General features: G+C 45.9%; 1 protein-coding gene and 1 pseudogene across 5 annotated transcripts; one reads left to right on the top strand and one right to left on the bottom strand.

The window, feature by feature from the left end:
* The first annotated feature begins 14 nt into the window (after positions 1–14).
* Pmm2 (phosphomannomutase 2) lies at positions 15–25296 on the top strand. 5 transcript variants are annotated; one of them, XM_021244491.2, is made up of 8 exons: positions 15–187; positions 5805–5916; positions 8224–8300; positions 9243–9334; positions 12336–12435; positions 12543–12651; positions 14351–14466; positions 23726–25296. In XM_021244491.2, exons 1-8 carry the CDS (start codon positions 122–124, stop codon positions 23825–23827), a joined length of 774 nt encoding a protein of 257 aa, XP_021100150.2. In that variant the 5' UTR covers positions 15–121; the 3' UTR covers positions 23828–25296. The 5 variants fall into 5 exon arrangements, with proteins under 5 accessions (XP_021100150.2, XP_004864925.2, XP_087059225.1 ...); XM_004864868.4 differs by having other exon boundaries at positions 12576–12651; XM_087203099.1 differs by lacking the exon at positions 23726–25296 and adding an exon at positions 18950–23329.
* LOC147820976 (U4 spliceosomal RNA) lies at positions 17459–17570 on the bottom strand (annotated as a pseudogene).
* Positions 25297–26877: the final 1581 nt, after the last annotated feature.

Genomic DNA, 26877 nt, shown 5'->3' on the forward strand with positions numbered 1-26877 from the left:
GGGACTCTGTGGGCTTCTTCTCTTCCCGACATGCGCTGCGGCCCGGTAGCCAGACCCGGAAGTTCCGGGCTGAGTTCCTGCTGCCAACAAGTCCAGTTAGGTGTGCACAGAAACCGGAGAGATGGCGATGACCCTTCCAGCGCTGTGCCTCTTCGATGTGGATGGGACGCTGACGGCCCCGCGGCAGGTAGGCAGCGCTCGGCAGACTGGTGGCTGCTAGTGCAGCGCCCTGCCGCTCCCATCAGGGTCTCCTGACCACCCGGGGTGGGCGCCGAGGGGCGACTAAGGGGCATCTCCCCATGCAGTGAGCTCAGTCTTCATTCTAGAGGATTGAGACGGAAGATCTAACCGGCTGTTTGAGACCTCAGTGTACTCAGAGAGCTAAGATGGAGCTAAAAGACTCTTAAGACCAAGAAAGTCTTAAAATGCAGGGGTTTGGAAAATGCAGGTGTGGACTTAACTTCAAGCCCTGGGGCCTGATGGACCTGAATTGGAACCCCATCACAAGCCCTTTTACCAGCTATGTGACCTCCTTATCCTGTCACCTGTGAGCTATACCATGTAGCATGATATTAAAAACATCGGTTTCCAGGTCAAACCGACCTAGTGGAGGAGTCTCAGCTTCACCTCTTGACAGCTGTGTGACCTTGAGCAAGTCTGTTAACCTCTCTGAGCCTCCCCAGCTACAGCTTTCAGTGGGATCATTGCCTGTTCCATATGGTGTTTTTGAGGATCTAATGAAATCGCGTAAGTTCATGAAAGTATCTGGCACAGACTCGACCTCAAACGTTAGCCATCTCCACAGCCCCTGCAGTGGATGGGGGTGATGGGAGGAAGCCTCGGTCATGCCTGCTGAGAGCATCCGTGGACCCTGGAAAACTTGCTTCTTGTTCCCAGATTTTGCTGCTGCAGTCACTGTTAAGTTTCCATTAAGAACAGCCTTATGGCGAGGCTTTGACTGCGCTCTTTACGGAGTGCTCACTGAACTCCACCCATTCAGACTGGAGATTGGGGCCAAATGGCCTTGCAGTCCTCAGCTTCTACCCTATGCTCTTTAGCTTTGGTGAGGTGTGCTCTGGAAGTCCACATCTGTAACCTTAGATGTATCATTTTACTTTCCTGACTTGGGTTGTTAAAGAGTTCACAGGGATTTAGGGCTGGGATCCACAGTTCATTTTTTGTAAAGGGCCACACAGTAAATACTTTCAATTTTGCAAACCATATGGTTTGTAGTAACTACTCAACTTTAGTGCAAAAGCAGGCATAGATCATATGTAAACACAGTGACTGTGTTCCAATAAAACTTGAATACAAAAGCAAACAGCTGCTCAGTTTGTGGCCACAGGCCATAGTGATCTAGATCTAGGGTTTACATTTCTAATCACAATGTTGGATACTCTCAGTCTTCTTTCATCATTTGTCCCAGGTGGAATAATTGTTACTACCATTTTAAACATAAGGAAACTGAGGCCCTCTGAAGCTCTGACCTCCTCAGTTTCACACAGTAGACCTTGTGCAAGTCCCTGGGCCTCAGGGCATTGCTGTTTGTAAGGTTTACTGTGCTGAGATGGAAGCTGTTCTGGGTGTTAGGTATGCTGTTCTGTTTGGAAGAGTGCTGCTTGCTGCTTCCTAAAAAGAATCCCAATATGTATGCATAAAATACAAAATAACAAAAGAAACCATGTGACTTAGAATGTGTTTCCTTGAAGCATGGTATGCCTCATGCATGCTAGGCAAGATTTTGTTTCGTTTTGTTTTTTGGAGTCAGGGTCTCACTGTGTAGTTCAGGCTGGCCTTGAACTCACTATGTAGTCCAGGCTGGCCTTGAACTTTCGAGAGATTTTCCTGCCTCAGCCTCCCAAGTGCTGGAATTATAGGGGTGTGCCACCACACCCATCGCTATAAATAATTTTAACACTCAAAAAATAAATAAAATCTAGCTGGGCATGGTGCACACAAGTAATCCCAGCACTCAGGAAGTTGGAGGAAGAAAGATCACCATAAGTTCAAGGACAATCTGAGCTCCACAGTGAATTCAAGCCCAGCCTGAACCACATAGCAAGACCATCTCAAAAAATAAATAAATAAAATAAAATATATAATTTAAAAGAGAATTTTCCTGTAGGCTGGGTACATTAGGTAAAAGTAATTTAGCCTCAGATCTACTGATCATAGTCTTTCCCTCCTCAATGTATATGCATTCTCAAACACTGAAAAACATAACACAAATACAATCTGAAAGAGAAAGTGAATTAATCTTTTATTTCAGTTCCTAAACAGGATATGAGCCAAACAGGTAAAATGTAATTAGCATAGACTTCAGAGATTTGCATATTTTACTGTTTTAGTAGAAGTTTGCTGTGCTGCATACTTTCCTAAAAATACCATTCCATCTAAAATCAATTGGGAGGGCCGGGGATTTAGCTCAGCGGTTTTGATGCCTGCTGCACAAGCGCAAAGAGCCAAGTTCGATCCCTGGTACCAAAAAAAAAACAAAACTAAAATCAATTGGGACTTAGAACAAAAGTCAACAAACAGAAAGGGGTATAAACCCAGGTGAATCCTTTTCTAACTTTGCATCATGAAAATTTCAAACACAAATCATTAAGAATAGTACAAAGAAGCTGGATGTGGGGGCATACACCTGTGATCCCAGAACGTGGTTAGGCTGAGGCAGGGGGGTTGCCTTGAGTTCGAGGCCAGCCTGAGCTACATAGTGTCTCCAAAAAACAACAACAATAATAATAGTACAAAGAATTCCTGTATTCCTACCATTCAGATTTAAGAATGGTTGGGCCGGGGATTTAGCTCAGTGGTTTTGCTGCCTGACGCGCAAGCGCAAGGAACCGAGTTCGATCCCCGGTACCCCCCCCGAAAAAAAAAATGGTTGACATTTCATCATATTCATTTTATCTCTACATTTTTATTTTCTTTTCCTGAACAACTTCCTAAGCTGCAGTCATCACACTGCTTCTCCCCTTCATGTTTAGCCTGCATTCATTAAGGACAAGGACATCCTCCTTCATAACCATAGTATCATTATCACTCCCAGGGAAATCAGCATCAATTCCCTACTGTGATTTTATGCCAGTCTCTGCCTGGGTCTGCAAGCTTTTCTGTAAAAGGCCCAGATAGTAAATATTTCAGGCTTTCAGGCCATGCAGTGTCTGTCACAACTATTCAGCCCTGTGTTTCTAACAGAAATGCCATAGACACCTTGCACACGAACGACCTGTGGCTGTATTCCAACAGTACTGTACAGAAACAAACAGCAGGCCTGATTAGGGCCCATGGGCCCCAGTCTGCTGACTCCTCCTCAAATCCATACTAAAATTTCCTTAATTCTTCCCCACAAAAGAAGTCTTTTTTTTTTTTTTTTTTGGCAGTAGTGGGGATTGAACTCAGGACCTTGCGCTCGCAAGGCAGGCATGGTGCCACTGAACTAAATCCCCGGCTCAGAAGTCTATTTTTAAGAAGATAAGTTTTTAACTTTTTTTCTAACTTAATTTCAACTTTTTAGATCTTCCTCTGTTTTATTTTATCTGGGGTGATTTGTAATCATCTACACAAGGGTTGAGAACAGGAGAAAAATTGTGCTATGCAGTTGCTTTGCTTTACAGATCTCTGGGATGAGATATAGTTTAAATGCTCTTCTGGGAGGATCACCATGAATTGAAGGCCAGGGCCACCATGAGCTACATAATGAGTTCAAAAAAAAACAAAAGAAAGAAAAGCAAAAGAAAAGAAATCCTCTGCTGTGGTTACAACATATGGGTCCTATTTCTTGTCAAGAAGTATTTGCTGCTGCTTGAAAGCAAATGGTTTTTGACAAACCATTCTCATTGCAAGACATGTCATGATGGCTGACCACAATATCATTTAACTCATCAGTGTGCATAAGAATTAGATAAAATAAATTGTACCCTTGGGGTTCTCTTCAGAGATGGAAGAAGTATTGCTGCTGTTGATGGTTAGTATGGTTAGTATTGTTTGAAGGTTCTTCCACAATTCCTCCCATTCCAATGTCAGTTCTGAGCAAACCACTTGAGGACTCCAGCACAAGTTTTCACAGTTCTCACTGACTCATAGAAGCCACTAGGGCAGGTCTAGATTTTGTCTAGTAAGTCAAGATTCTTCTGTAAGAGATAGAAAAGACCGAAATCTATTATAAGCCCCTCTGTACAGCTTTATTAATCATATGCACATGTTACTGTAAAAAAAATTATATACTGAGGTTAAGTTACATGGATTAATATACCAAGGTTAAATTAAATGGGTTTTTGTGGATTTTGAAAAGATAATGTTTAAGTAACCAACCAAGGTTGCTAAAAATGGGCTGGGCTGTAAGTAAGAGATAGAGCACTAGCTTATCCTGGACAAAGTCCTGAGTTCAATCCCTGCTACCATCAGACAGACAGACAGACAGACACACACACACACACAGGCTATAAATAATGAATTATCAAAAAGTCATTGATTTGTCTTACCATATGAATAACTTTCTGTCCTAGTGTATAATTTATTTTGAATTATCACACAGTTTGGAATTTAACCAGCATAAAATGATATATTAGGGCCACAGTTTATAGATAGGAACTTTTTCTTTTAGGAGAGACCAAAAGTCTAATGATGTTATTCTCTTTGTTTGGTTTTTGAGTTTTGGGTTTTTGTTGTTGTTAATGTGGCAGGTGGTGGTACTGTGGATTGAACCTGAGGCCTTACATGTTGAGAACATACTGTACACTGGCCTACGTTCCTAGCCATACTTTGTTTATGTGATTATAATAAACCAATTCTGAACTTCCTCTTTAATTTCATTATTTTGTTTTAAAATAAATCTGTAAATGGAGTGTCACATTTGAAAGGAATGAATTAAATCTATAGGATAGAAATATCACTTGAAAAAAGCAAGTCACTGCATAGGACAAAATAAAGTAAAAGTAATTGCATTGATGTTTATGTACCTGTTTGTATATATGCATATTGACAGGTATGTAAATTTATGGAAAAATAGCAGAACAATACACCACAACTGTTAATAAATTGCTTATGTGTTTAAATTTTGGCAAAAATAAGTAAAATTCAATAAGTTTATTCTGGTAAAAAGTTAATTACCAAAAATTACAACTGAAATACTTGAACTCATATCTACAGACCTAATAAATGAACTGGCATGTGTAAAAATAAACATCAGAAGAAAGGGCAGAGGAATGGGGAAAAAATAACCAAGATATATCATGTAAAGGTACAAATTCCCAATGATGAATGTCATTGTATTGTATACCTAAAATGTACCAATAAACTTAATAAAATAAATAAACATCATGTAAGGAAAACATATACTAATAAAAATAAGTGAATAGGAGAGCCAGGTGTGGTGCCCGCCTGTGATCCCAGCACTCAGGAGGCGAGGCAGGAGGATCATTGTGAGTTTGAGGCCACCCTGGGCTATCTATATATAGTGAGTTCAGGGCCAGCCTGAACTACAAAGGGAGACCCTGCCTCAAAAAGAAGAAAAAAAGTGAATCGGGCCAGGGATTTAGTTCAGTGGTTCTGCCACCTGCCTCACAAGCACAAGATCCTGAGTTCAATCCCCAGTGCCCAAAAAAAAAAAAAAAAAAAAAAAAAAATAGTGAATAAAATACTCCTTCAGTTTCAATTGCTGATTTTTTTTTGGTACTGAGGATCGAACTCGGGACCTTGTTCTGGCAAGCCAGGCGGCAGAACCACTGAGCTAAATCCCCGGCTCAATTGCTGATTGTTTTGTGGCTCATGACTCTCCTATTTTCCTTCTTCAAATGTAGAAAATTACCAAAGAAATGGATGACTTCCTACAAAAATTGAAGCAGAAAACCAAAATTGGAGTGGTAGGCGGGTCGGACTTTGAGAAAGTACAGGAACAACTGGGAAATGACGGTAACTCTACATTGCTAATTACATTTTGGTCAAAGATTAACTTCTCCTGAGGGTACTGAGGCCTGTAACCAAGGGTCCTTGGCATCCCAGACCTTTATCCATGTGTGGCATGCTTTCTTCCTTCTTTGGGGCAATGTTTTCTCTGCCTCTATATTTCCTTTGCTTTTAATCCTAAAATAAAGCTTTGGGGTTGTTGGTGGAGCACTTTACTCTGGCTTGTGGGCAGATTCTCCTAAAAAGCAGTGTCTGCTACTTTGCATGTGGGACTTTTTGCCTGGATTAGCTGCCTATCCTCACTGTGGCTGACTCAGCACAGGCCCCACCTCCTGGCCCTCCTGCTCACCAAGGTGTAGACGTGGCCCTCTAGCTCTAAGAACCTCCTTCCAATTTCCCTAATCCAGTGTTTCCCGGAGTTCCTGCATCAAGAGACTCACCGGGCCCCAACCTTCCCCAAACCAGAATCTCCAGCATAGGACCCCAGAAACTGGAGTCTTACTGGCTTCTTCCCTGGAGATTATGACTCAGTAAGTCTGCAGGACCTGAGAATTGTATTTTAGCAAGTACTCCGAAAGGATCCTGGTGCACAACCCTGCTAACATAGCACTCTAATTTTTCGAAACTGTTTGGTTCTGTGTTTACCTTAAAGACCAGGACTGTGGTTTTTCATCTCTGTGGCTCAGGGTCTCTGTGGTGCCTGGCCTGTTAGAAATACTGGGTGGAGGAATGGATTAATGAATTGCTCTTTTAATCCCTGTAACTCGGTTTACACCTTGGTGAGGAGGCCCAGAGTCCTCTCGTGTCTTAGAACCAGCTCTGCTAGACCAAGGTTTCTCAACCTTGTTACTGTTGACATTTGGAGCCAAATAGTTCTGTTATGAGGACCCTGTGCATTGTAAGATATTTAATAGTATGCCTGGCCTTTCTGAGTGTACACACACACATGCACGCACACACATGCACACACACACACAGAGTTTTGACAACTAAAAATGTCTCCGGACATTGTCAGACATGTCCTCTGGGTAACACACCCCCAGTTAGGAACTCTGATTTTTTTTCTTATATATATAGTGAGGATTGAACCCAAGGCCTTCACACTGAGCTCCATCCTCAGCCTATTTTTTATTTTGAAGCAAGGTCTCACTAAGTCTTTAAGTTGCTCAAGTGGGATTTGAACTTGTAACCCTCCCCACTCTGCCTCCTATAGTGCTGGGATTAAGGCGTGTACCACCATGCCTGGCAGGAACTCCTGTGTGTCTTTTTTGTTTGTTTGGTTGGTTGGTTGGTTTTTTGAGACAAGAGTCTTGATATGTAGTTTGCCTGGCCCTGTACACATTATGTAGCGCAGGCTAGCCTTGAAGACACAGTGATCCTCCTGCCCCAGCCTCCAGGGTGCCACTGCACCCTGCTCTGTATGTCATATCTTACAGTACAATTCTCTGTAGACTACATTGGACTATCATTACTCAGAGAGTAATCTATGCAATCCCTTTAAAGCTTTCTGTTCTACTTACACTTACTTGTCCTAGTAGGTGCTCTGTTTAGAAATGTTATGGACTACATAGTGGACACATTAAGCTCCAGAAATCTCACTTGGTCCTGATTGGCCTTTCAGCCTCTGGTGGTGTATTTAGCAGCACACTGAGAGGTATTGTGTCAGTGAAGGACAGTGCACATTCCACTCACAAACTAGAGAAAGATGAAAGCCTGCCTGCATCACACTCATTATTAAATTGCAAGTGTGAGGGCCCCACCCAATACACAGTGCAAGATGCAGTTGAGGGGCACTGGCCCTGGGAATCTGAATTTTGACAAGGGCCTAAAGTTTGAGAATCCTTTACTCTCCACATCTGACTGATTATAAGAATCACTTAAACAGCTTTTTAAAAAATAATATTTAGCCTTTTCTCTGGCAATTCTGATTTAGACAGCCTGAGCGCAGAGCATGGAAATCAGCATTTGCACTGACTGCCCTGGTGCTCCTGGCCCGTGGCAAGGTTTGGGAGCCATGATGGACCAGCATCCTCCCTCCAGCAGCCTCAGACCAACAAGCTACAGGCAGGGACAGAGCAACCCAGCCCCAGGTCTTCAGTCACCAGCCAGACATTGGCCTTTAAATTTACAACTAAGGAGTCATTTTTTCTTTTCTTTCTTAAGGAGCTTTTCGCCCTTCTCCCAGTCTGTTGAGACTGTCTTTTACAATCCTTATTGAAGTTTAGCACTTTTATGGTGGTGAGTGTTAGACCAGAAACAGAAATGCATATTTTGGCTTATTTCATCCTGAATTTTCTTTTGTTTTGGTTTTAGTGGTGGAGAAATATGATTATGTGTTTCCAGAAAATGGCTTGGTAGCATACAAAGATGGGAAACTCTTATGTAAACAGGTATGTTATTAAGTATCTGAACTGCTTACTACTATGAAAATATTTAGAGCTGAGCGTGGTGGTGCACACCCATAATCCCAGTACTTGGAAGGCTGAGGCCGGAGGATCACGAGTTTGAGCCAAGCCTGGGCTACATAGTAATTTCAGGGCCAGCCTGAGCTACATATGGAGACCCTGTCTCAAAAACCAAATAAAGATGTTTGACAGTGAATGCCTCTGGGTAGGCACACTGAGAAGCTGAGAAACAAGTGAGAATAGATCTTTATTCTGTATTCTTTGTTAAGATTTGAATCTTGAACCATGTGACTGTTACATATTGCAAATTGATAACTAAATTTTTATATTTGTTTTTTAAGGATACTTAAATCTAATATTTCTATTACAGTAGCAGAAACTAGGGTAGGCTACCTCACTTATAAACATCTTGAAGAGGGCCGGGGATTTAGCTCAGTGGTTCCACCGTCTGCCTCGCAAGCGCAAGGACCCAAGTTTGATCCCTGGTACCAAAAAAAAAAACCAAAAAAATCTTGAAAAGGTAGTATGTAGCTTTCAGTAGTATAGGATCGTTCTGTTCAGACATAAGAGAAAGCTAAGGCTGAACAGCTGTATTTTCTACTCTTGTCTACTGGTGTTATAATTGAGGAAAAGCAAGAGCAATAGACTCTGTGGACCTTCCAGGAAGTATTTGAAAGATAATGAATTCAAAACTTTTTGAGTCATGAATCAGAAAAGGCTTCTGAGTAAAGCCTTCATAGCTTGCCTACTGTTTTCAACCTGAGGAAACGGGAAAGAAGTAAAATAGCAATGAGGGTGTGGGTCACTAACCTGGTACGTCAGCCTAGGGACTTTCGGGCAGAAGTAGCTGAAGACCTGGGTTTGCTATAAAGCTATTTTGAAAATACATCCTGATAAATAAGTAACTGCAGTTTTTTTTAAATCTAGAATATTCAAGGTCACCTGGGTGAGGCCCTAATTCAAGATTTAATCAACTACTGTCTAAGCTACATTGCAAAAATTAAACTGCCAAAGAAAAGGTGGGTTTGCTTTTACCAAAGGAGTTCTGCTAAAATGTGGAGTCCTATCATTTGGTGGGTTAATGCTCATGGACATTCAAAGCCCAGCACTTAGGGATAATTGGAAGTGGTCTGTGAAGCCAACAGTGTGAGAATGATTGTATAAATGACAGCAGCTCCACAGGAAGTAAATTGATGAAAAGCTCCTTCAGGAGCTGGCAGTGAGAGAGGAAAGGCCTGTGGGACAGTAACAAAGGGCCAGGGATTATTTAGCTCAGTGGTTCCGCTGCCTGCCTCATAAGCACAAGGTCCCGAGTTCGATCCCCGGTACCAAAAAAAAAAAAAAAAAAAGATCAACAGAAACCCCAGACCTGAAGTCTGTTAATTAGAGACTTTCAAGCCAGACCCTACACAATGCCAGATCTTAGATAAAATCCAAATTAATTGCTATCATTTAAAAAATGAGTGATTTCTCTTTTTAGAACATCTGCATTTCTGGCTTCTCTTGGCAAGTGGAAAGACCTGGCTATCTGGGTCCTCCTTCCCTTTTCCCTAACCCCCTCCCCTCCCCATCCAACCCACAGAACTTGTTGCAGTCTTTCAAAGCCCATTCTCACTTTCTGACCCCTGCAGACGTTTGAGTGGGGATCTGCCTCCTCTGTTGGCTACTGTTACCATGTCCCTTCTAAGGACTAGCTGTGATGTACCTCATCATACCCACAGTGGAAAGATTCGCAGGAAGCAGACCACATGCTAACAGTGGCTATTTCTCAGTGATGAGAGATTGAAGTGATTTCTCTTTTTTTTGGGGGGGGGGGTACCAGGGATCGAACTTGGAACCTTGCGCTTGCAAGGCAGGTGGTGGAACCACTGAGCTAAATTCCCGGCCCTGAAGTGGTTTCTTTGACATTTATTTTCTTTCCAGTTTTCAGTAGTCAGAATACATAGCCAGTGCCTCCCCCTGAGCTTCTCCAGCGTGCCTGCAGGAGCTTCCTTATGCTGGGGTGGGCATGGGTGAGGCAGGTGACCTGCTGGTATTTGTAGCTGGCTGTTGGGTATGAGAGGGTTCCTTATCCTATTCTGTTTTTATTTATATACGTTAGAAATTCCTCATAGTGAAAAGTTAAAATACACATATATCCCAGTCCATTCCATAGTTACTTTGGGCTAAGCATTAATGGAGGATTTATTTTTAAAAGACAAGGTATAATGTTACCCTCAGAGTACTTTTAGTGTAATGGAGACAGATATGCACAGCTGTAATTACAGAATAGCATAAGATACTTGGTAAACTCAGAAAACTAAACTGAGACTCACTTGATTATCATTTGTCCATGTTTTGCACAAGTATTAAGCACATGTTCTCCCTAAGTCAGGCGAAGGCAGTAAAACCTCAGATAGCCAGGAGTCTCGATAAACTACCCTAATCCCCATTTTTCAGATGACTTCCGTCCATGCCTTGGAAATGAGTAGTATGTCTTTGAGTTGGGAGAAACAACTGAGCTCTGTTTCTGATCACTCGGGACTGGTAGCCCTAGAGTCGCCCCTGGGAATGGTCAGCAGTCCCTGTAGTCCTTCAGTGGCCATGTTGATAAAGGACAGAGCTGGGTCCCCACCAACTCTGGGACAACCTGGATATGGAATCTTTGGAAAACTTTATTAGGTGCCTGTGTTTCCTGTATTATTTACTACTTCCTTTGCAAGTTGTGCACAGCAGGGGCCAGACTCCAGCTGCCAGTTTGCAGCTCCTACCCTGTGAAGAATATTCAGTTGCTTCCAGTTTCCAAAGTAACTTTACATAAACTGGTACATTTGATCTTCACAAAACCTTTCAGAGGTCACCAGGGCAGTGCCGTTGGCCTCTTTCTGTAGATGGGTAAACAGAAGCTTAGGTGCCCAGGGTCAGACAGCCTGTAAATAATTAGAGGCCACAGCTCTGCACCTGGCATGTGGCTTCTAATTACTTAATAGTGGTAGGCAGCTAGAGATCAGGATCATGTGATTAAAACAGTGGGCAGAGATCAGGGAAAATATTCCAGTTGGTTTGTAAGCAGCACTGTGGAGAGTTTGTAAAGTGCACAGTTTGTCACAAGATGGTGAGATTTCATTTGTAAGAATGAATAGCTTAGAGCTCACCTCAGTTTTAGAAACTGTTCTAAGACTAAAACTAGAAACATGGTAGAAAAAAGTGTTTGTAAACGTCTTCAAAGTAACTAAGGCGTGTTAGGCGGTTCTCATTTTCTGTGATCGTATCAGACAATTGGGAGCGATCTGCCACTGGGTGAATCGAGTTTCCTCAGCTCTGACTGAGGCTCCCAGGATGATTCTCCGAATCTTCTTGTGTAGCTTTGCTTAATAAAGTCGGTGTGTTTAATAGCTCACTAGCAAAATAAGTATCTGGGAAATGTGTTTTCATAGTCCTTAGGGAACAAGGACTGGTCCTGTAATGCTGGTGGTCATTTTTTTAGCTCTTTATCACCTATAAAATCTTCCCAGCAGCAGCACTGTCCAGTGGAAGCATAATGTGAGCCACAAATGTAATTTTTAATTTTCTGTAGCCATATAAAAGAAGAAAGGAATAGTTGAAAGTAATTTTTTAGTAATTTATCTTTAACCCAATATATCCGAAATAACATTTTAACACATAATAGCAAGCATTACTGATGAAGACTGATGACTACACTCCTTTTTCTTTTTCTTTTTTTTTTTTTTAGCGTAGGAAAAATTTATTGAGAGAAAGGTAGCTTCTGACTAAGAGAGACAGAAAGGGGGCTGGAAAATGGGTTGCCTCATTCCTTTTTCTTAGTCTGTCTCAAATCACATCTCAGTGTGGCTTAGCCACATTTCAAGGCTCTAATCCTGTGTTGTTCAAGGTTACAGTCTGGCTCAGCTCTGAGAAACATAGATCACACTCCCACACACACTTTTTAGAACTGCTCGGCTTTTTAGCCTGTTTATTTGTCTATAGTGCTGCCCAAATAAGAGGTGTTTTAGGAACCCTCTGTCCGCTTTTCCTCCCCAGAGGCACTTTCATTGAATTCCGGAATGGGATGTTGAATGTGTCCCCTATTGGAAGAAGCTGCAGCCAAGAAGAACGCATTGAGTTCTACGAACTCGATAAAGTGAGTCCTTCTGAACTGTCCTTGGGAAATGGCTGGGTTTGTGGTGAAAGAAGATAAGATGTGCAACTTTGCGACCAGAATCTGAAATGCTCCTTCTCTACTGCTAGACAGTGGCAATCACTGTCTTTTGTTTTTCTCAGAAAGAAAATATAAGACAAAAATTTGTAGCTGATCTGCAGAAGGAGTTTGCAGGAAGAGGCCTCACGTTTTCCATAGGTATGACATAGCCAAGTGTGTTCCAGACTTTGTGCCTATATACCAGCGGTTGGTTGTGAACCCCTGTGCTATTGAGATTGGACTATGCTCATTCAGTGTTCGGTAAGCAGGAAGATTATGTGAGTGGTACAATCTGAAGGGGGTGCTGGTTACTTTCTTCTGCATAATCAGCCCTAGCAGAGTGTCTGGTTCTTTTCCAGTACTGGGGACGGTACCTAGGGCCACAGGCATGGTAGCCAAGTGCTCTACCACTGAGCTACACTCCCCAGCCCTTTTTAGAATTTTTTTCTTTTTTATCTTGAGAAAGAGTCTCTCAAAGTTCCCCAAGATAGGCTCAAACTTGTGATCCTCCTGCCTCCAGCTCCTGAGTAGCTGGGATTATAGGCATGTGCCACTGCACCTTACTCTGTGTCTGTTTCTGCAGGATTCTTCCTGCCTGTGCTTGTCTTCTTGGTCAGGAGAGGAGCTTCTTGATGCTTAAAGAGTAGGAACTTATCCTCAACCCTTGGAGCAAAAGAGAAGCGCTGTAATAAACTTCAGAAGAAAGACAGAATGTGAACCTCTTAGTTGAGTTAGAACAATGTGGCACATACCTATAATCCAGGAGGCTGAGGCAGGGGGATCACCACAGTTCAAGGATAGCCTGGGTTACATAGGAAATTCAAGGCCAGCCTGAACTACACAGCGAGATCACAATAATAATAATTATTATAGGATCACAATTATTATATAATATTTTATTATTATTATTACTGGAATTATGCAGTATCTCAGAAGCAAGGAGTCATAGGAGTCATTCGGGTTGCTTTTACAGAGGCAGAAACCAAGGCCCAGAAAGGTGAAGAAACTTGTCCAGGTTCACAAAGACACGGCCAGTGCATGAGATTTCCAGTGTCTGTCGCAGAGTTCTTCCTACAGCCTGGACATCTCAGTCTTGGCATATGGCAGGACATCCCTGTCAGTTGCTTTAAACAAACTCGTTTCTCCCATCAGTTATGGGAATCTTTACTTAAACCCTTCTTGTTGGGTTTAATGAATGGTTTAATAAATGTACAGGCCATAGGAAGTGAAATTGGAAAGGAAGTATGTGTAATGAATATATGAACAGGTGGGTTTGCATGTGTTCTGAACTATGACATGAACATCTTTTCTGTAGACCTTTGAAAGGGTTAAATCTCCTTCTGTGTGATTTTCATATTTCCTACAAGATGAGCGGGACACAGCCTGCTTGCCGTCATATTGCACAGAGGGCGTGTTGAGCACAAGACAAGTGCAGTTAACTGAATGAAGTGTTTGGCAGGTTTTTTCACGAGTGCGCTTCACTTAGGCCCACTTGCTTGACAGAGCCCTTATGTACCAGTACATTTCTCAGTCTGAACTGGCATTCTCTGTTCATTTTAGACCCCGGTGAAATAATGTTGGAGAACAAAAACATAATATAGAATTAATTTCTAGAACCTACCCCTAAAGTAGTGTAAGTAGCAAACTAGGGTATGAAAACCCAACCTTGAACAGTGTAGTTGATGGCCAAGAGCAAATTGTAAATTTTCTTCAATGATGTGTGTGGCAGGGCGGGTGCTTGGGATAGAACACAGGTCTCACACGTGCCAGGCAAGCTTTCTCAGTGAGCTGCACCCCTATTCCCCATGAGCCTGTTTGTCACCCTTAGCTTTTATGTGTATTCTTCCCCACCTGGCAGGAGGCCAAATCAGCTTTGATGTCTTTCCTGATGGATGGGACAAGAGGTATTGCCTGAGACATGTGGAAAATGATGGTTATAAGACTATTTACTTCTTCGGAGACAAAACTATGCCAGTAAGTTGGAAAATGTTTTTGCAGATTCATTATTCAATTCAGGCTTGAAAGGGGTAGGAGCAGTCCTTAGGCTTCTGCCCTAGAGAGGGATGTGAGGAGCCTCCTTCCCCTCCGAGCCCAGACACCCAGTGCCCAGGGGAGGCAAGGATTAGGCTTCATGTTAGTCGATCCTCTTGGGTTTGGGTTTTGAATTAAATATTGCCCACTTCAGGTACCATCCAAAGCCCCAGCGTCTGGTGGTGTTGTCAAGCCCTCTGTAGTTCAAAGCCCTTGCCATTTTTATCTTGTTATTCTACTGTTTCCCCCCACCTACCCACCCACACCTTTCACTGTCAGTGGAGCGCTGGGAACCATGGGTGATGAGATGATAGGGCCACTCATGAGCCTAAGACTCGGGAGAGGACGTCAGGGTAGTTAAGAGGTAGGGTCCGTCCCGAATGTCAGGCACAGAGGGTACTGGGAGCTGTCGGGTAAGGGGGTATCACAAATCCCAAGTCCAACACAGAATCTAAGTTGGGAACTGAGCATAGCCCATGGGAAAGGCCAGTGTCAGCAGGAGGGATTCCTAGAAGCAGATTCCCCAAAGGCACAGTGGCAGATGGCACTGTCCTTGGGTGGCCGGATCCTGCTGCCCAAAAGCTTGAGCTCAGCACCGGCTCTTCGCTGCCCATTCTTGAGCTTGGCATCTCAGTATCCCTTCAAACTCCTCTGCTCCCTTGCCATCAGGGGTCCCACGTCAGGCTGTGTGGGCATCCTGCACCCAGCAGGTGCAGTGTAAATGCTACAGGTACAGCATTCCTCATCCCCTCATCACTGGTCCACGCTAAAAACTTGCTGCTCTGCTAAGGTCCACCATCTGACAGTTCTGCCTTCCAGCAAGGCCCCTGGTGCAAAGGGGACTCAGGAGACCAGGCACACTTCCTGCTTTCAGAATGATAAAAGTAGGAGCTGAACGGGTGAGTGACATAACTAATGACAGAGCCAGTGGCTGCAGAACAAACCTGTCAGCTCTTTTGTTTGTTTTACATTGCTTTATTGAGGTATAATTGATATACAAAAGCTGCACATATTTAGTAAATGCACTTTTGATGAGTTTGGAAATCTTTGTGCCTCTTTGGTTTTAGGGGGGTTAGTAATGGTGTTTTTATAACACTTAATATGAGATCAACCTTCTTAAAATTTTTTTTTTTTTTGGTGTACTGGGGATCGAACTCAGGTCCTTGCCCTTGTGCAGCAGGTGGCGAAACCACTGAGCTAAATCCCTGGCCCTTAACAAAATTTTAAATGGACACTATAGTATTATTAACTGTAAGCACTATGAACTTGATTGACTAGAACTTGATTCAACTTATATAAATGAAACTTTATACCTCCCCTCCTCTGCCTCCTTTCTCTGCTTCTGTGAGTTGGAATGATGTAATAGTTGTCTTTCTGTAACTGGTTTGTATCACTTAGTATAATGTCCTTTGGGTTAATCCTTATTGTGCAAATGACAGGATTTTCCTTTTTGTTAAGGCTGTGTAATACTCCATTTTATAAATCTACATAGTTTCTTTATTCATCTGTCCTTGGCCATTAGAAATAATGCTGCCATGAATACAGAAGTGTAGATATCTCTGTAACATCCTGATTTCATTGTTTTGGCTATATACTTGTGGATTAAAGAGTTACACATAAGACTAGAAACTATAACCCTCCTAGAAGAAAACAATAGAAAGCAGAAGGAAAGGGACATTGGTCTTGCCAGTGATTTCTGAAATCTGACCCCAAGAGCACACACAACAAAACCAAAATAAGCTAGTGGAGTTACCTCAAGCTAAACAACTTCTGCACAGCAGCAGAAACAGCTGAGTAAAATGGCAGCCTGTGCAATGGGAGAAAATATATGAAAACCATGTGTCTCTTAAAGGGATAATATCCAAAATACCTAAGGAACTCCTACCACTCAATAGCAGAAAAACCAAATAACCCATTTTTAAAATGGAGAATATATATTTCTCCAAAGAAGACATACAGATGGCCCTCAGGTATATCAAAAAAGGGTCAGCGTCACTAATCATCAGGGAAATGCAAATCCAATGTCATATCACAATGAGATATCACCTTATATCTGGTAAGATGGCTATTAAAGAAAGAAGGAAAAGGGCCGGGGATTTAGCTTAGTGGTTTCACCGCTTGCTGTGCAAGCGCAAGGACCGGAGTTCAATCCCTGGTACCAAAAAAAAAAAAAAGAAGGGAAAATAAAAAGCTAAGTGTTGGCAGGAGAGTGGAGAAATTGGCACATCCTTTAACCCATGGGAATGTTAAATGGCACAGCCAAGATGGAAGACTTTATGGAGGTTCCTAAAAAAGTTAAAAATAGGCTAGTGTGGTGGCACATGCCTGTAACCCCAGCACTCCGAGAGGCTGAAGCAGGAGGATTTCAAGTACAAGCCCAGCCTGGGCAACCTAGCAACTTGGTGGAACCCTGTCTCAAAATTTTAAAAATTTTATAAAGGGCTGGAGATATAGCTCAGTGCAGAGGTCCTGGGTTCAGTTCCTACTACCACACACACACGCACGCACGCACGCGCACACACACACAGTTAAATATGGAACTATATGTGATCCAGGAATCCTACTTCTGTGCATATGTAAGTATGCATTCCCCTACAACAAGCTGTCTCTTCAGTGGGGTAAGAAGGATCTTGGTCTAATTCCCCAATGAAAGAGATGTGGCATTTCACCTTGTTTTTTTGTTTCTTTGTTTTTTGTTTCGTTTTCATGGTGATAGAACCCATAGCTTCACCTATGAATGTAATGAATATAATCATTATGTAATGAGAACTAATTAAAATTTAAAATTAATTATAAAAAGATCCCATGACCTCACACCTATTAGGCAAGTACTCTACCACTGATCTGCCCCCCAGCCACGGCCTTGTTCTTAGTGACAGAGAGAAATGGTTTATAACCACATTCCTTTTTTGAATTGCTTTGGATGCAGAAACGTTTTGAATTCAAGTCTGAAAAAAACTCACTATCTGATATGATGTCTTTTCAATTAGCAATAATCGCGCCTCGGATAAACCTCATTGGCTATGATACTGCCACTGCGCAAAGCTGATATGACGTCTTTTAAAAATTAAGGTAGTAAAACTACACCCATAATCTAAGGAATGCCAAGAAGTTTCCTTAGTCCTTCTGGCTTGGTATCATTTCTTACAGAAGGAGATGAGAGCTATTAAAACATACTACAACAGATTTTTCCAGTAATGATGACCTTTGTGGTGTGTGCAGGGAGTCATCTAGAAGCCTCGGTTGGAATGGAAAGCAGTTCTGGGCCAGTCAGAAAATGATCAGAGGAGGTGCTGTTTGCCATATGTCGATTTTGGGTTTTTTTTAAATAACTTGCCTGCTTTTTAAAAATGAGTACTACTTAATGGAATTTTCCCCAGATTGTGAATTACTATCCGTTCATTGTAGAAAATTAGAAACAGTATGAAAAAAAATCACCTGTAATCTCAGCTGATCAGCCAAGGAGCCACTTCCTAGCCTTTCTCTATAACTGAGACCCCCAAAGTGAGATCTCTTCATACTTGCTATTTTATTTTTCAGTTGTTTTTTCTTAACATGTTTTATTTTCCCCCTATTGGTGAATATTCTTTGAAAAGGTTTTTTCTTTCCAGTACTGGGGGTCCAACCCAGGGGACATTGTACCACCGAGCTACATCCCCAGCCCTTTTTATTTTTTATTTTGAGACAGTCTCTTTAACCACTTAATAATAGTCCAATTATTTAAATACAGGATGACCAAAATTTGCATTGTTTTTTCATTAATTTTTATGAGATAGTATAACAAGAAATATAAAAGTGAGTTTTATCACATTTATTCAATACAAGAATCGACTCGTTGAAATGACACCTGCCAGGTGAGGCTCGGGATAGTCAGTATGTAAATGAACATGCTGCTCAAGTGACACTGAGGGTAAACTGTTAAGTGGTTAAGTTGCCAGGCTGGACTCGAACTTGTGATCCTCCGGCTTCAGGCTCCTGAGTAGCTTGGATTGGATTTCAAGCCTGGCTTGAAAACAAGATTTTTTTTTTTTTTTTGGTACCAAGGATTGAACTCGGGTCCTTGCACTTGCAAGGCAGGCACTGGAACCACTGAGCTAAATCCCTGGCCCCAAAAAACAAGGTTTTTAACGATTATGTAATCTTTGATTTTAGCGTAGCCTGTTTACCCATGTCCCTAATAGAGGCACACTGGTTGGAGTAAGAGTTTTTTATGTCGTAACTAATTCTGCGGTGTACATCCGTGCATTCCCCCTTCATCGGGTTTCCTGGAAATGGGAATCAGCAATCCAGCCATCTAAACCTTTAAATCACATCTGAAAGCTTTGGCTTAGAACAGTCCAACTACTACCTTTCACCCTTTCATACTGGACGATTGATGTTTATGAAGCTTGTTCTCTTTCATGTTGAAGTGTATGTTTTTTGCTAGCTCCTAGGGAAATGGCACCTGAGCTTTTGTGGTAAGAAGCCATTTCCCTGGAAGGCACTGAAGGCTGTGGAGCTGCCCAGAGTGGAGTGAGGAGGTGAGGCAGTGGCCCTCGCTTTTTCAAGTATGTGTTAGTCTCAGAAACCTCGCGTTGCCACAGCCGCCTGTGGTTCCTAAGACCTGGCTCTGAATTCAGCTGAGAGGCCCTGGACCGGGCCCGGAGGGAGAGGCACGGTGAGGACACTGAGACACCCCTAGAATGCGCTACGTGGCTTCCTGGGGCTCTGACTGCTCAGGCTAAGGAGCGTCTGTGCGTAGTGCTGCTCGAAAGGCGCGTCTTGGCTTTAAGGCCATTACAGCATGAAAACATTGACTCTTCATGAACATTAGCGACTGAGGTGCCTTCTGCCTCGGTACTGCCATTTAGGGAATCAGCTCAGTGCTCTCACATGTGTGAAGCAGCACACAGAGCACCTGGGACTGGGAACAGGACTGGCCACGGACAGAGGGCTCTGTCTCTGCGCTGCGGTGCCGGAGTGGTGAAAAGAGCTGATGCGGATGCATCTCTCTCCAAGTGCAGAACGATCTAAGTAATGTCTACACCTTTGTCTAAAGAGAGGGAAAGAGTCTCTCTTCATATTATAAAGAGAGTCTTTCAGGTTAAAAAAAATTTACAGCAAGTACCACGTAAGTAGGAGAGGGGTAGGAGAGAGATAACACCAGGACACTAACTCCCATGAAATGGCATGGCATCTCACTCTTCTGCACTGTGAAAACGATGGATGGTTGGTATGCCTTACCACTGGCCCCAGGGCATCAGCAAGACCGGATGTGGCTCTGCCATTTACCACCACCATGACCACATGTAGGCCGTGTCTCACTGAGAGCCTCAGTGTCCTCAGCCCAGTGGAGCCACAGTTCCCCTTGTGAAGGAGGAGTATGAAGATGGAGCAAGGTTCTAGGAGGAGAGGGGGTGGCCCAGGCCTGGTTCAGGTGTAGCTTTCGTGGTGGGGACCTGCTTGCAACTAACTCGGCTTCATTGAATGTTATAGGAAAGTTGCCAAAAAACTCACCATTGCCGAGAGGCTGGGGCCTGCCCAGGGTCCCTGGAAATGGGTGCCCTTGCCAGGAGGCATCTTCTTACACAGTCAAGATAATAATTAGTGGGCACTGCCCTCCTGTCCTCAGGAGCTAGTCTTCGCCATCCTGGACTGAGTCACCATGCGTGTCATCTGTAGCTCACTCTGGCCTCGGGAGAGCCAAAGTGTGCATGGAATAAGCCCTCTGGACCTGCCTGTCTTACTGCTGTGCATCTGTCTGTGTGGCAGAACCCTGAGCCCCAGATCTCCTTCTGTGGCTGGTGGCAGGCATAGATCAGCTTGCCAAGGCAAGCCCCTCACTCCCAGGGGGACCCGCCAGACAAACTGCTGTTCCTGTCTGCTTCTTGGGCTGGCTGGAGGTTGAACCAGATTAGAGGGTCTCAAGCCAGCTCAGAGATGTCCCCTGGCTCCCACGTGGGAGGGCAGCAAGCAGGTATGTGCCACACTCTTCAGACTCCCTGGAGTCCCACCAGCCTGCCTTGCTCCTGAGCACCACAGCCCATGCATGGCCTGTTGCTCCTGAGAACGGTTCTCCCAAGGAGCGACCATTGCTTGCCTCCATCTGCACTGCAGCTCTTGTGTTCAGGGAGGCACAGTCTCCAGGCCCATGGAGTGTGGCTGGCTCTCTGGGGCCACATAACTGGCTTCTCCTGGATATGGTACCGTGCCATAGCCAGCACACAGACTGTCTGTCTCGAAGGCGAGATGGAACGAGGGGGCTGTGCCTCCAGCTGTCCACAGACGGGGGGTCCAAAGTTCCCCTCAAGACCCCCAGCCTAAGAGCCAGGGGTGTCCCACCACCACCCATCAGTGACCCTGGACCTGGGCTCGTTCTGCAAAGGGCATTTTTAAGGTCCTTGTGACTTTCTGTAGCCTGGAGAGCTGCTGCTCTAGGTGCTTCGAGGACCAGCCCTTGTCTCTTGGCCTCTGTACCCGTAATACCTAGAAACTGGATAAATTTATCACAAAACCCACATGTTAAGTGTGGATGGGCAGTGAGCGTCTGGGCTATAAACTATAGTGGGGCCATCAGTGCTTAGGGTAAATGTCCAGTACCAAGTGCCCGCTGGCCTCCCAGTGGGATCAGGACACAGGCTGCGGACAGTCCCAGCACTGTTTCCCTCTTTGGCCCTGCATCAGAGGATGGCCATTCCCCACTACACTGCAGAGTTCAGTGAAAGCCCATGCATAGTGGGTCAGGGTGGGGGTACTCTCCAGTGCCCCACTGAGCAGAGGCCCCTCCTGTGCGCCTGCTGACTACACTGCCACAGAAATACGAGTGTTCACTCACCCTCCCCTCCTTCCCTCCCCTTATCTTCTCTGGGAAGTTTTTATTCTCGGAGCTGGGAGCTTGTGGGTGGCTGCATTTCCTCTACTGGAATCCAGTAACCTTGGGTCCCTATGCAAATCCAGCATTTGAAATTTCCAGTTCCCTGAAGCCTTATTGTCACCAGCCTGGAGCTTGGTGCTGCTTCTGCTGACCTCAAACCTATGGCAGCTGTCATGGACCTGTGCAAAATCTTGTGCTTTCTCTTCCGGGGTAGTGGCTCTCTCCTGTCCCGCCCTGAGTGGCTGCAGGCACCTCCTGACTGCCCTCAGCCTCCACCTCAGCTCCTTCCATTCTCCAGAGAGATCTGTTGTTAGGCAATCCAGTCAGATTGCATGTCACTTCCCCTAAAACCCCAAGTCCTTTACTGACGTCTGTGGAGCCCCCGTGGCCCAGTCAGCCCCAGCTGACCCTTCAGCCCAGCTCCTTCCCTCCCGTGTGCCCAGGTTCACTCTTGGCTTGGTCTCACCCCCATGGGCCTGTCCTCACTTCTTTCAGGACTGCTCAGAAGCCATGCTTAGGCTCCTGACCCTGCCCTCTCACAGCCCTTGCCCTTGACCACAAAGCTTTAAAGATCTGTTAGTCTGCGGCCAGACTTCCCCTGGTGAGGTCCCCAGGCAGCCCTGATGTCCCTTCTGTGCACCACAGTGGCTCCAGCTTCTGTATCCACAGCTGGCAGGTGGTGGTGCTCCCCAAAGGCTGGTTAATGCCTGAGCACTCACTCCTTCCTCCTAAGTCAGGGTGGAACCCGGAGGGAATGTGTCCCGGACAGATGCTTGGTTCTGAAGCATCCACATTCTGCCTTTGTTCACCTCTGTGATTTTTACCCACCATGCTGTTCCTAAGAGAAGTCTGACTTTTAATCATAAGAATTATTAGACCTGGTTTCATATGTATTTGGGGAACAGGTACTGGCCACAAAACTCAGGGCTGTGTCACCGACCAAAAGCCTTTACTATACAGAAGCTTGCCCTGAGTTCGTGGCCTGTGACATGGCTCCACCCAGCGCTCCTTGTCCCAGCTTGTTCCCTCCTGACATCTTGAACTTCACCTCTACCTGGGAAGCTGTCTAGAAGTGGTTTGTTCTTACAAAAACAAGGAGTACTAGCAATTCAGTGCCAATTCATCCTTTAAAAAGTTGTCAGGTTTTCCAGAGTTTTCTCCCTATTACCTTCATGTTTTGTGCTTTATGAGAAAAATCCCTTTGTTCTGTACTTTCTTTGTATTGTAAATTAATTGATTTTTTTCCCCAGGTTTAGAGTTGAACAGCTTACTCAGTTTGATGAGGAAAATTTAGGAAATCCCATAACAAGAAAAGCGGGCTTTTCCGAATGGCTTGGGGCTGCTGGAGCAGCAGGCAGTCTGGTTTGGGAACCTGTGGCGGGTGGGGGCACTCAGCTTAGTTCCTGGACACCCACCTCAACCTTAGCAACCTTACTCAAGTCTTACCAGACACCCAGACATGGCCTTTGCAGAAACAGCCTTTTAGGCTGGGTGTGGTGGTGCACGCCTGTAATCTCAGCATTTGGGAGGCTGAGGCAGGAGGATTGCTGTGAGTTTGAGGCCAGCCTGAATTACAGAGAGACCCTGCCTCAAAAAACCAAAAATTAAAAAACGTCCTTTCTGAGGCTTCAGTGGTCTCATCTTCTCCAGGGTGTAAATCACCCATGCCTGAGCCCCTAGAAGCACTCCAGGTGACACAGTGGCTGAAAATGTTTAGAAAGCCACAGAGCAGGTGCTAGTGCTCACCTCCCAGGGCCCAGCTTGGAGAGCTCACTCACTGCCATCAACACAGCCCTGCAAGCAAGGGCCCTTCCTCATCCCTGCCAGAGGTGGCTATTGCCCGCAGCCACACACCTCTAGTCACTGTCAGACCAGGGTCCAACTTGGGCCCCCACTCCCGAAATCTCTCAGAGCAGCCCAAACACTAGCCAGGCGGGGCCGCTTAAATTTAACCTCAACTGTGTCACCCCAGCTGCAGGCTCCCCGTGGCCACAGCCTTGCTCCAGCTCTGCCCTCCAATGCTCCTCATGACTTGGAGAAGTTCGGGTGTGGCTGTGAGAATTCTGTCACTCACTGTGCTTGCTTTATAGAAAAGTAAGCCTTAGACAGATCTTCCCGGAGCATCGTGACTCCTTTCATAAGCATAATTACATGTTCCCAGCTTAACTGCAGTTCAAGAGGAGGGTAAAATGCTTTCTCCCTTGTGGCTGCTCTCATGTGGATCCCCTCTTGGAAACAGAGACACCTGAAGAAATTCTCCCTGCCAGTGAGATCTCAGGCTCCCGGGCCCCAGCGGCCATGGCCCAGGACAGAGTGGAGTTTCTACAGTTGTGCTGTGTGTCTTTGCAGGGTGGCAATGACTACGAGATTTTCACAGACCCTCGAACTGTGGGCTACACCGTGACAGCGCCCGAGGACACACGCAGGATCTGTGAAGAGCTCTTCTCTTAACACAGAAGAGGAGGGGTCCTGGCCAAAGAGCCTGAAAGGTCACTGGGGTGCAGAGCCATGGCCCCTCAAGTTCGTGCACACTACACGCACCTCCCTCCCCCAGCCTGCTCTACGGCAGCTGCTGGGCCAGAAAATCACCCCACACTCCCACCAGCTCATGCCTCTACCTCCACTGCCAAAGCAGCCAGAAGGGAGAGGAAAAGACTTGTCAATGCTCTGGGCTGGAGGAGTAGCTCAACATTAAAGTGCTTGTCTGGGCCGGGGATTTAGCTCAGTGGTGCCGCCGCCTGCCTTGCAGGCCCAAGGTCCTGAGTTCCATCCCCAGTACTGAAGAAGGGGTGGGGGGCTTGTCTGGTGTGAGGAGGCCCTGGGTTCTCAAAAACAAAAGAAACAGCTTGAGGAACACGGCCAACAAACGACTCTGTCCAGTCTGAGATCTGCCTGATGCCCACACTCACAAGTAGATGTGGCTTTTTTGAAACTGCCGTCATTCTAGAATACAGACGTGCCTTGGCCTCCCTCTCTGTGGGTCTTGTGAAAACTTAACGGCTGTTAATGTCCAGATCTCCATGTTGTCGACACCACAGGAGAATTTGATGTTGAAAGAGAACACAGGCCATCTGCAGGGACCAGACACCAGAGAGAACATGCAGTCCCACCCCCACTCCGAGTCTGAATGGAAGCCGGGGCTGTGAGCTCGAGTGACTAGACACAGTTTCCCAGCCACTTCCTGTTTGTGAGCCAGACCTCAGCACAGCCTGCCAGACAGATGGCCAGCCAGGTGACAGCTGACCCCGTGGAGTTTGCACCTTGGCTGGTGTAGCGCTCAGGCCAGCTCTGTCGTCGCCACAGTGAACAGCCTGGCTCCATTCCTGTAGCCACCAAGCCTGCAGGACAGAGGACCCATCAGCTCTTCCCATGGGGGCCCGATGTCACCTGGGTCCACAGCAGCTCACTTGGCAGGTTAGGGCTCACCAGGAGACCATCTGGACAGGGCCTGGCTCCTCAGGCAATGGTTATAGGAGCAGGAGCCGCATCCTAGGGCGTCTGCTTCTGCCCAGAGCCTTGTTCAGACCTTGAGTTGAGGGGTAGCAGCTACTACTGCCCTCTACCTCCCCTCTGTCCTCTTCTGGGACCTGGCTGGGAGATTCCCAGGAACGGTTCCCAGCCACTTGGCAGCATCTAGAATCACTGGGACCCACAACCCCTCCAGGCAGGTTGGTGCTGGGGCCCAGGGACACCAGGTGCTCCCCACAGATAAGCCTACCCTCCTGCCCCTGCCACTCAGCTGACGGGGGTTAGCACCAATTAAGGTGAAAGCCCAGAGTGACCCACACCTGTCCCTCTCCCCCTCCAGCCCACACGGGTGGGGATCTCAGTGTTTCTGAGAGCTGGCCACCCTGTGGCCTTGTTGAGTTTTGTAAATGGTACTGTAACAAAGCACAGCACATTAAAGCAACTTCACTGTTTGCTATTTCTCCTGATGACTTCCCCTCTGGGTGGGTGGTAAAGTGAAAAAGTAGCAACTGTATCTTGGATTCTGGGAGGAAGCCCACCGGATGGCTCTGAGAGCCATTCTGCTCTAGTGCTTGACACCGGGTGCTGTGGGTGGCTTTCCACGTCCCAGACACAGACACATCCTCCTCCACTTCATCCTGCCTATGGCTCAGGTCCACAGTCCCCTAGTTACCTTCCTTGTAAGTGGAGGTGGAGCAGATCACCCCCTCTGCATTGCCTCAATTTTCTCCACTTACCCCCTTCCACCTGAACGGGACTTTGGGCTCTGTCCCAGTCCCATGCTCCCAGGGACTACCGGCAACGGCTTCCTGGTGGTGATGGCTGGGCCACATGAGTGCACTGCGTGCTGGCACCTCACAGGAGCTGAGGGCCAGGTGTGTTTTGAGCCAGCTGAGAGCAGCAGCCCAGGTTCAAGGCCTGCTGGTGCTTATCTCAGGTGGAACAGTCACCACCAGACACGTTCTCTAAAGGAAATGATCTCAGTACTCTGTTCAGCACTCTGAACAGTGTGTGCGTGATTAGAAACTCACAAAGCCTCCAGGAGCCCTGTGGGGTGGTACAGTCATACCCTTGGCGGGATAAAGACACTATCACAAATTTAAATGCAAGTTGAGCAAGGAGCCGCCACAGAGGTTGCACCCAAGCCAGCCTGAGCCTGTTCAAAGTCAGTCACCCTTGCCAGCACCACTGAAGCAGACTTGGACTCAAGGTCACCAGGGCTCCAGCAGCCTCAGGGGAACAGCTAAACCCTGGAGGGCAGAGAGGCCAGCCTGGGAGGGAGGCAGGTAGGGACCCGGGTCAGCTGATGCCCAGTACCAGCCTCCCACTGTGAGGTCACCAGCGGAGTGACTGGAGGAAAGACAAGTTGGGCAGCCGGTGCCCTGAATCACTTCCTGAGGACTGCTTCCTCTTCCTCCTCCCACTCCCACACACCCCCCCATCTTAGCCCCAGCCAGGCTGGGCCCTACTCACCCCAAGGAAAGGCAACCAGCCTCCTGGCTCCACAGCACCCCAAAGTGAGTTCTAGAACTAATTCCACTTCCTTCACCCAAGCTGGCTTACCAAGCGTCTGTCTTCCAGGCCCACCTAGTTTTGGTGTAGTAAGTCAGCTCATCTTAGCTTTTGGAGCTAAAGGCCCACTCTGGCCTCTGTCTACACAGGTTTGATGGTCTGGTTATGATTTTTCCCAATACACTTTGAAGATCATTGTGAATAATAAAAACGCCCATCTCTGTCCCTCTCCCTTGGGAAACACTGGCTGGGACAAAACCTTTCCTGCCAGGCACAAAGTCCCTCCCAGAGCAGCGGCTGCCGTCACCCCTCCACACTCCAGTCCCCTGTGCCTTGGACTGCCACATGTCCCCACCTGGCCCTGGTTGCCCTTGGTCCCCTGCCCCATAGCAGACTGATGTTCCTCCCTCAAGAGCACATGATGGGACCCTCCCGCTGTGACCGGACCTCCCTGAGGGTGGGGACAGCCTTGTCTCCATTCCCAGCCACCCGGTGTCTGGAAAGCCTCACCTGTTAAGACA

The sequence above is a fragment of the Heterocephalus glaber genome, unplaced genomic scaffold (assembly GCF_053883595.1).
Source record: "Heterocephalus glaber isolate CG9 unplaced genomic scaffold, H.glaber_assembly_v1.0 deba00001781, whole genome shotgun sequence".
In the NCBI taxonomy this organism is placed as follows: Eukaryota; Metazoa; Chordata; class Mammalia; order Rodentia; family Bathyergidae; genus Heterocephalus; species Heterocephalus glaber.

Coding starts and splice junctions, on each gene's coding strand:
- Pmm2 (XM_021244488.2), top strand. CDS start 122: ATGGCGATGACCCTTCCAGCGCTGTGCCTCTTCGATGTGGATGGGACG. Junction 8,301..9,242: donor GGAAACTCTTATGTAAACAG/GTATGTTATTAA, acceptor TTTTAAATCTAG/AATATTCAAGGTCACCTGGG. Junction 12,652..13,465: donor AGGCCTCACGTTTTCCATAG/GTATGACATAGC, acceptor TTGCTTTTACAG/AGGCAGAAACCAAGGCCCAG.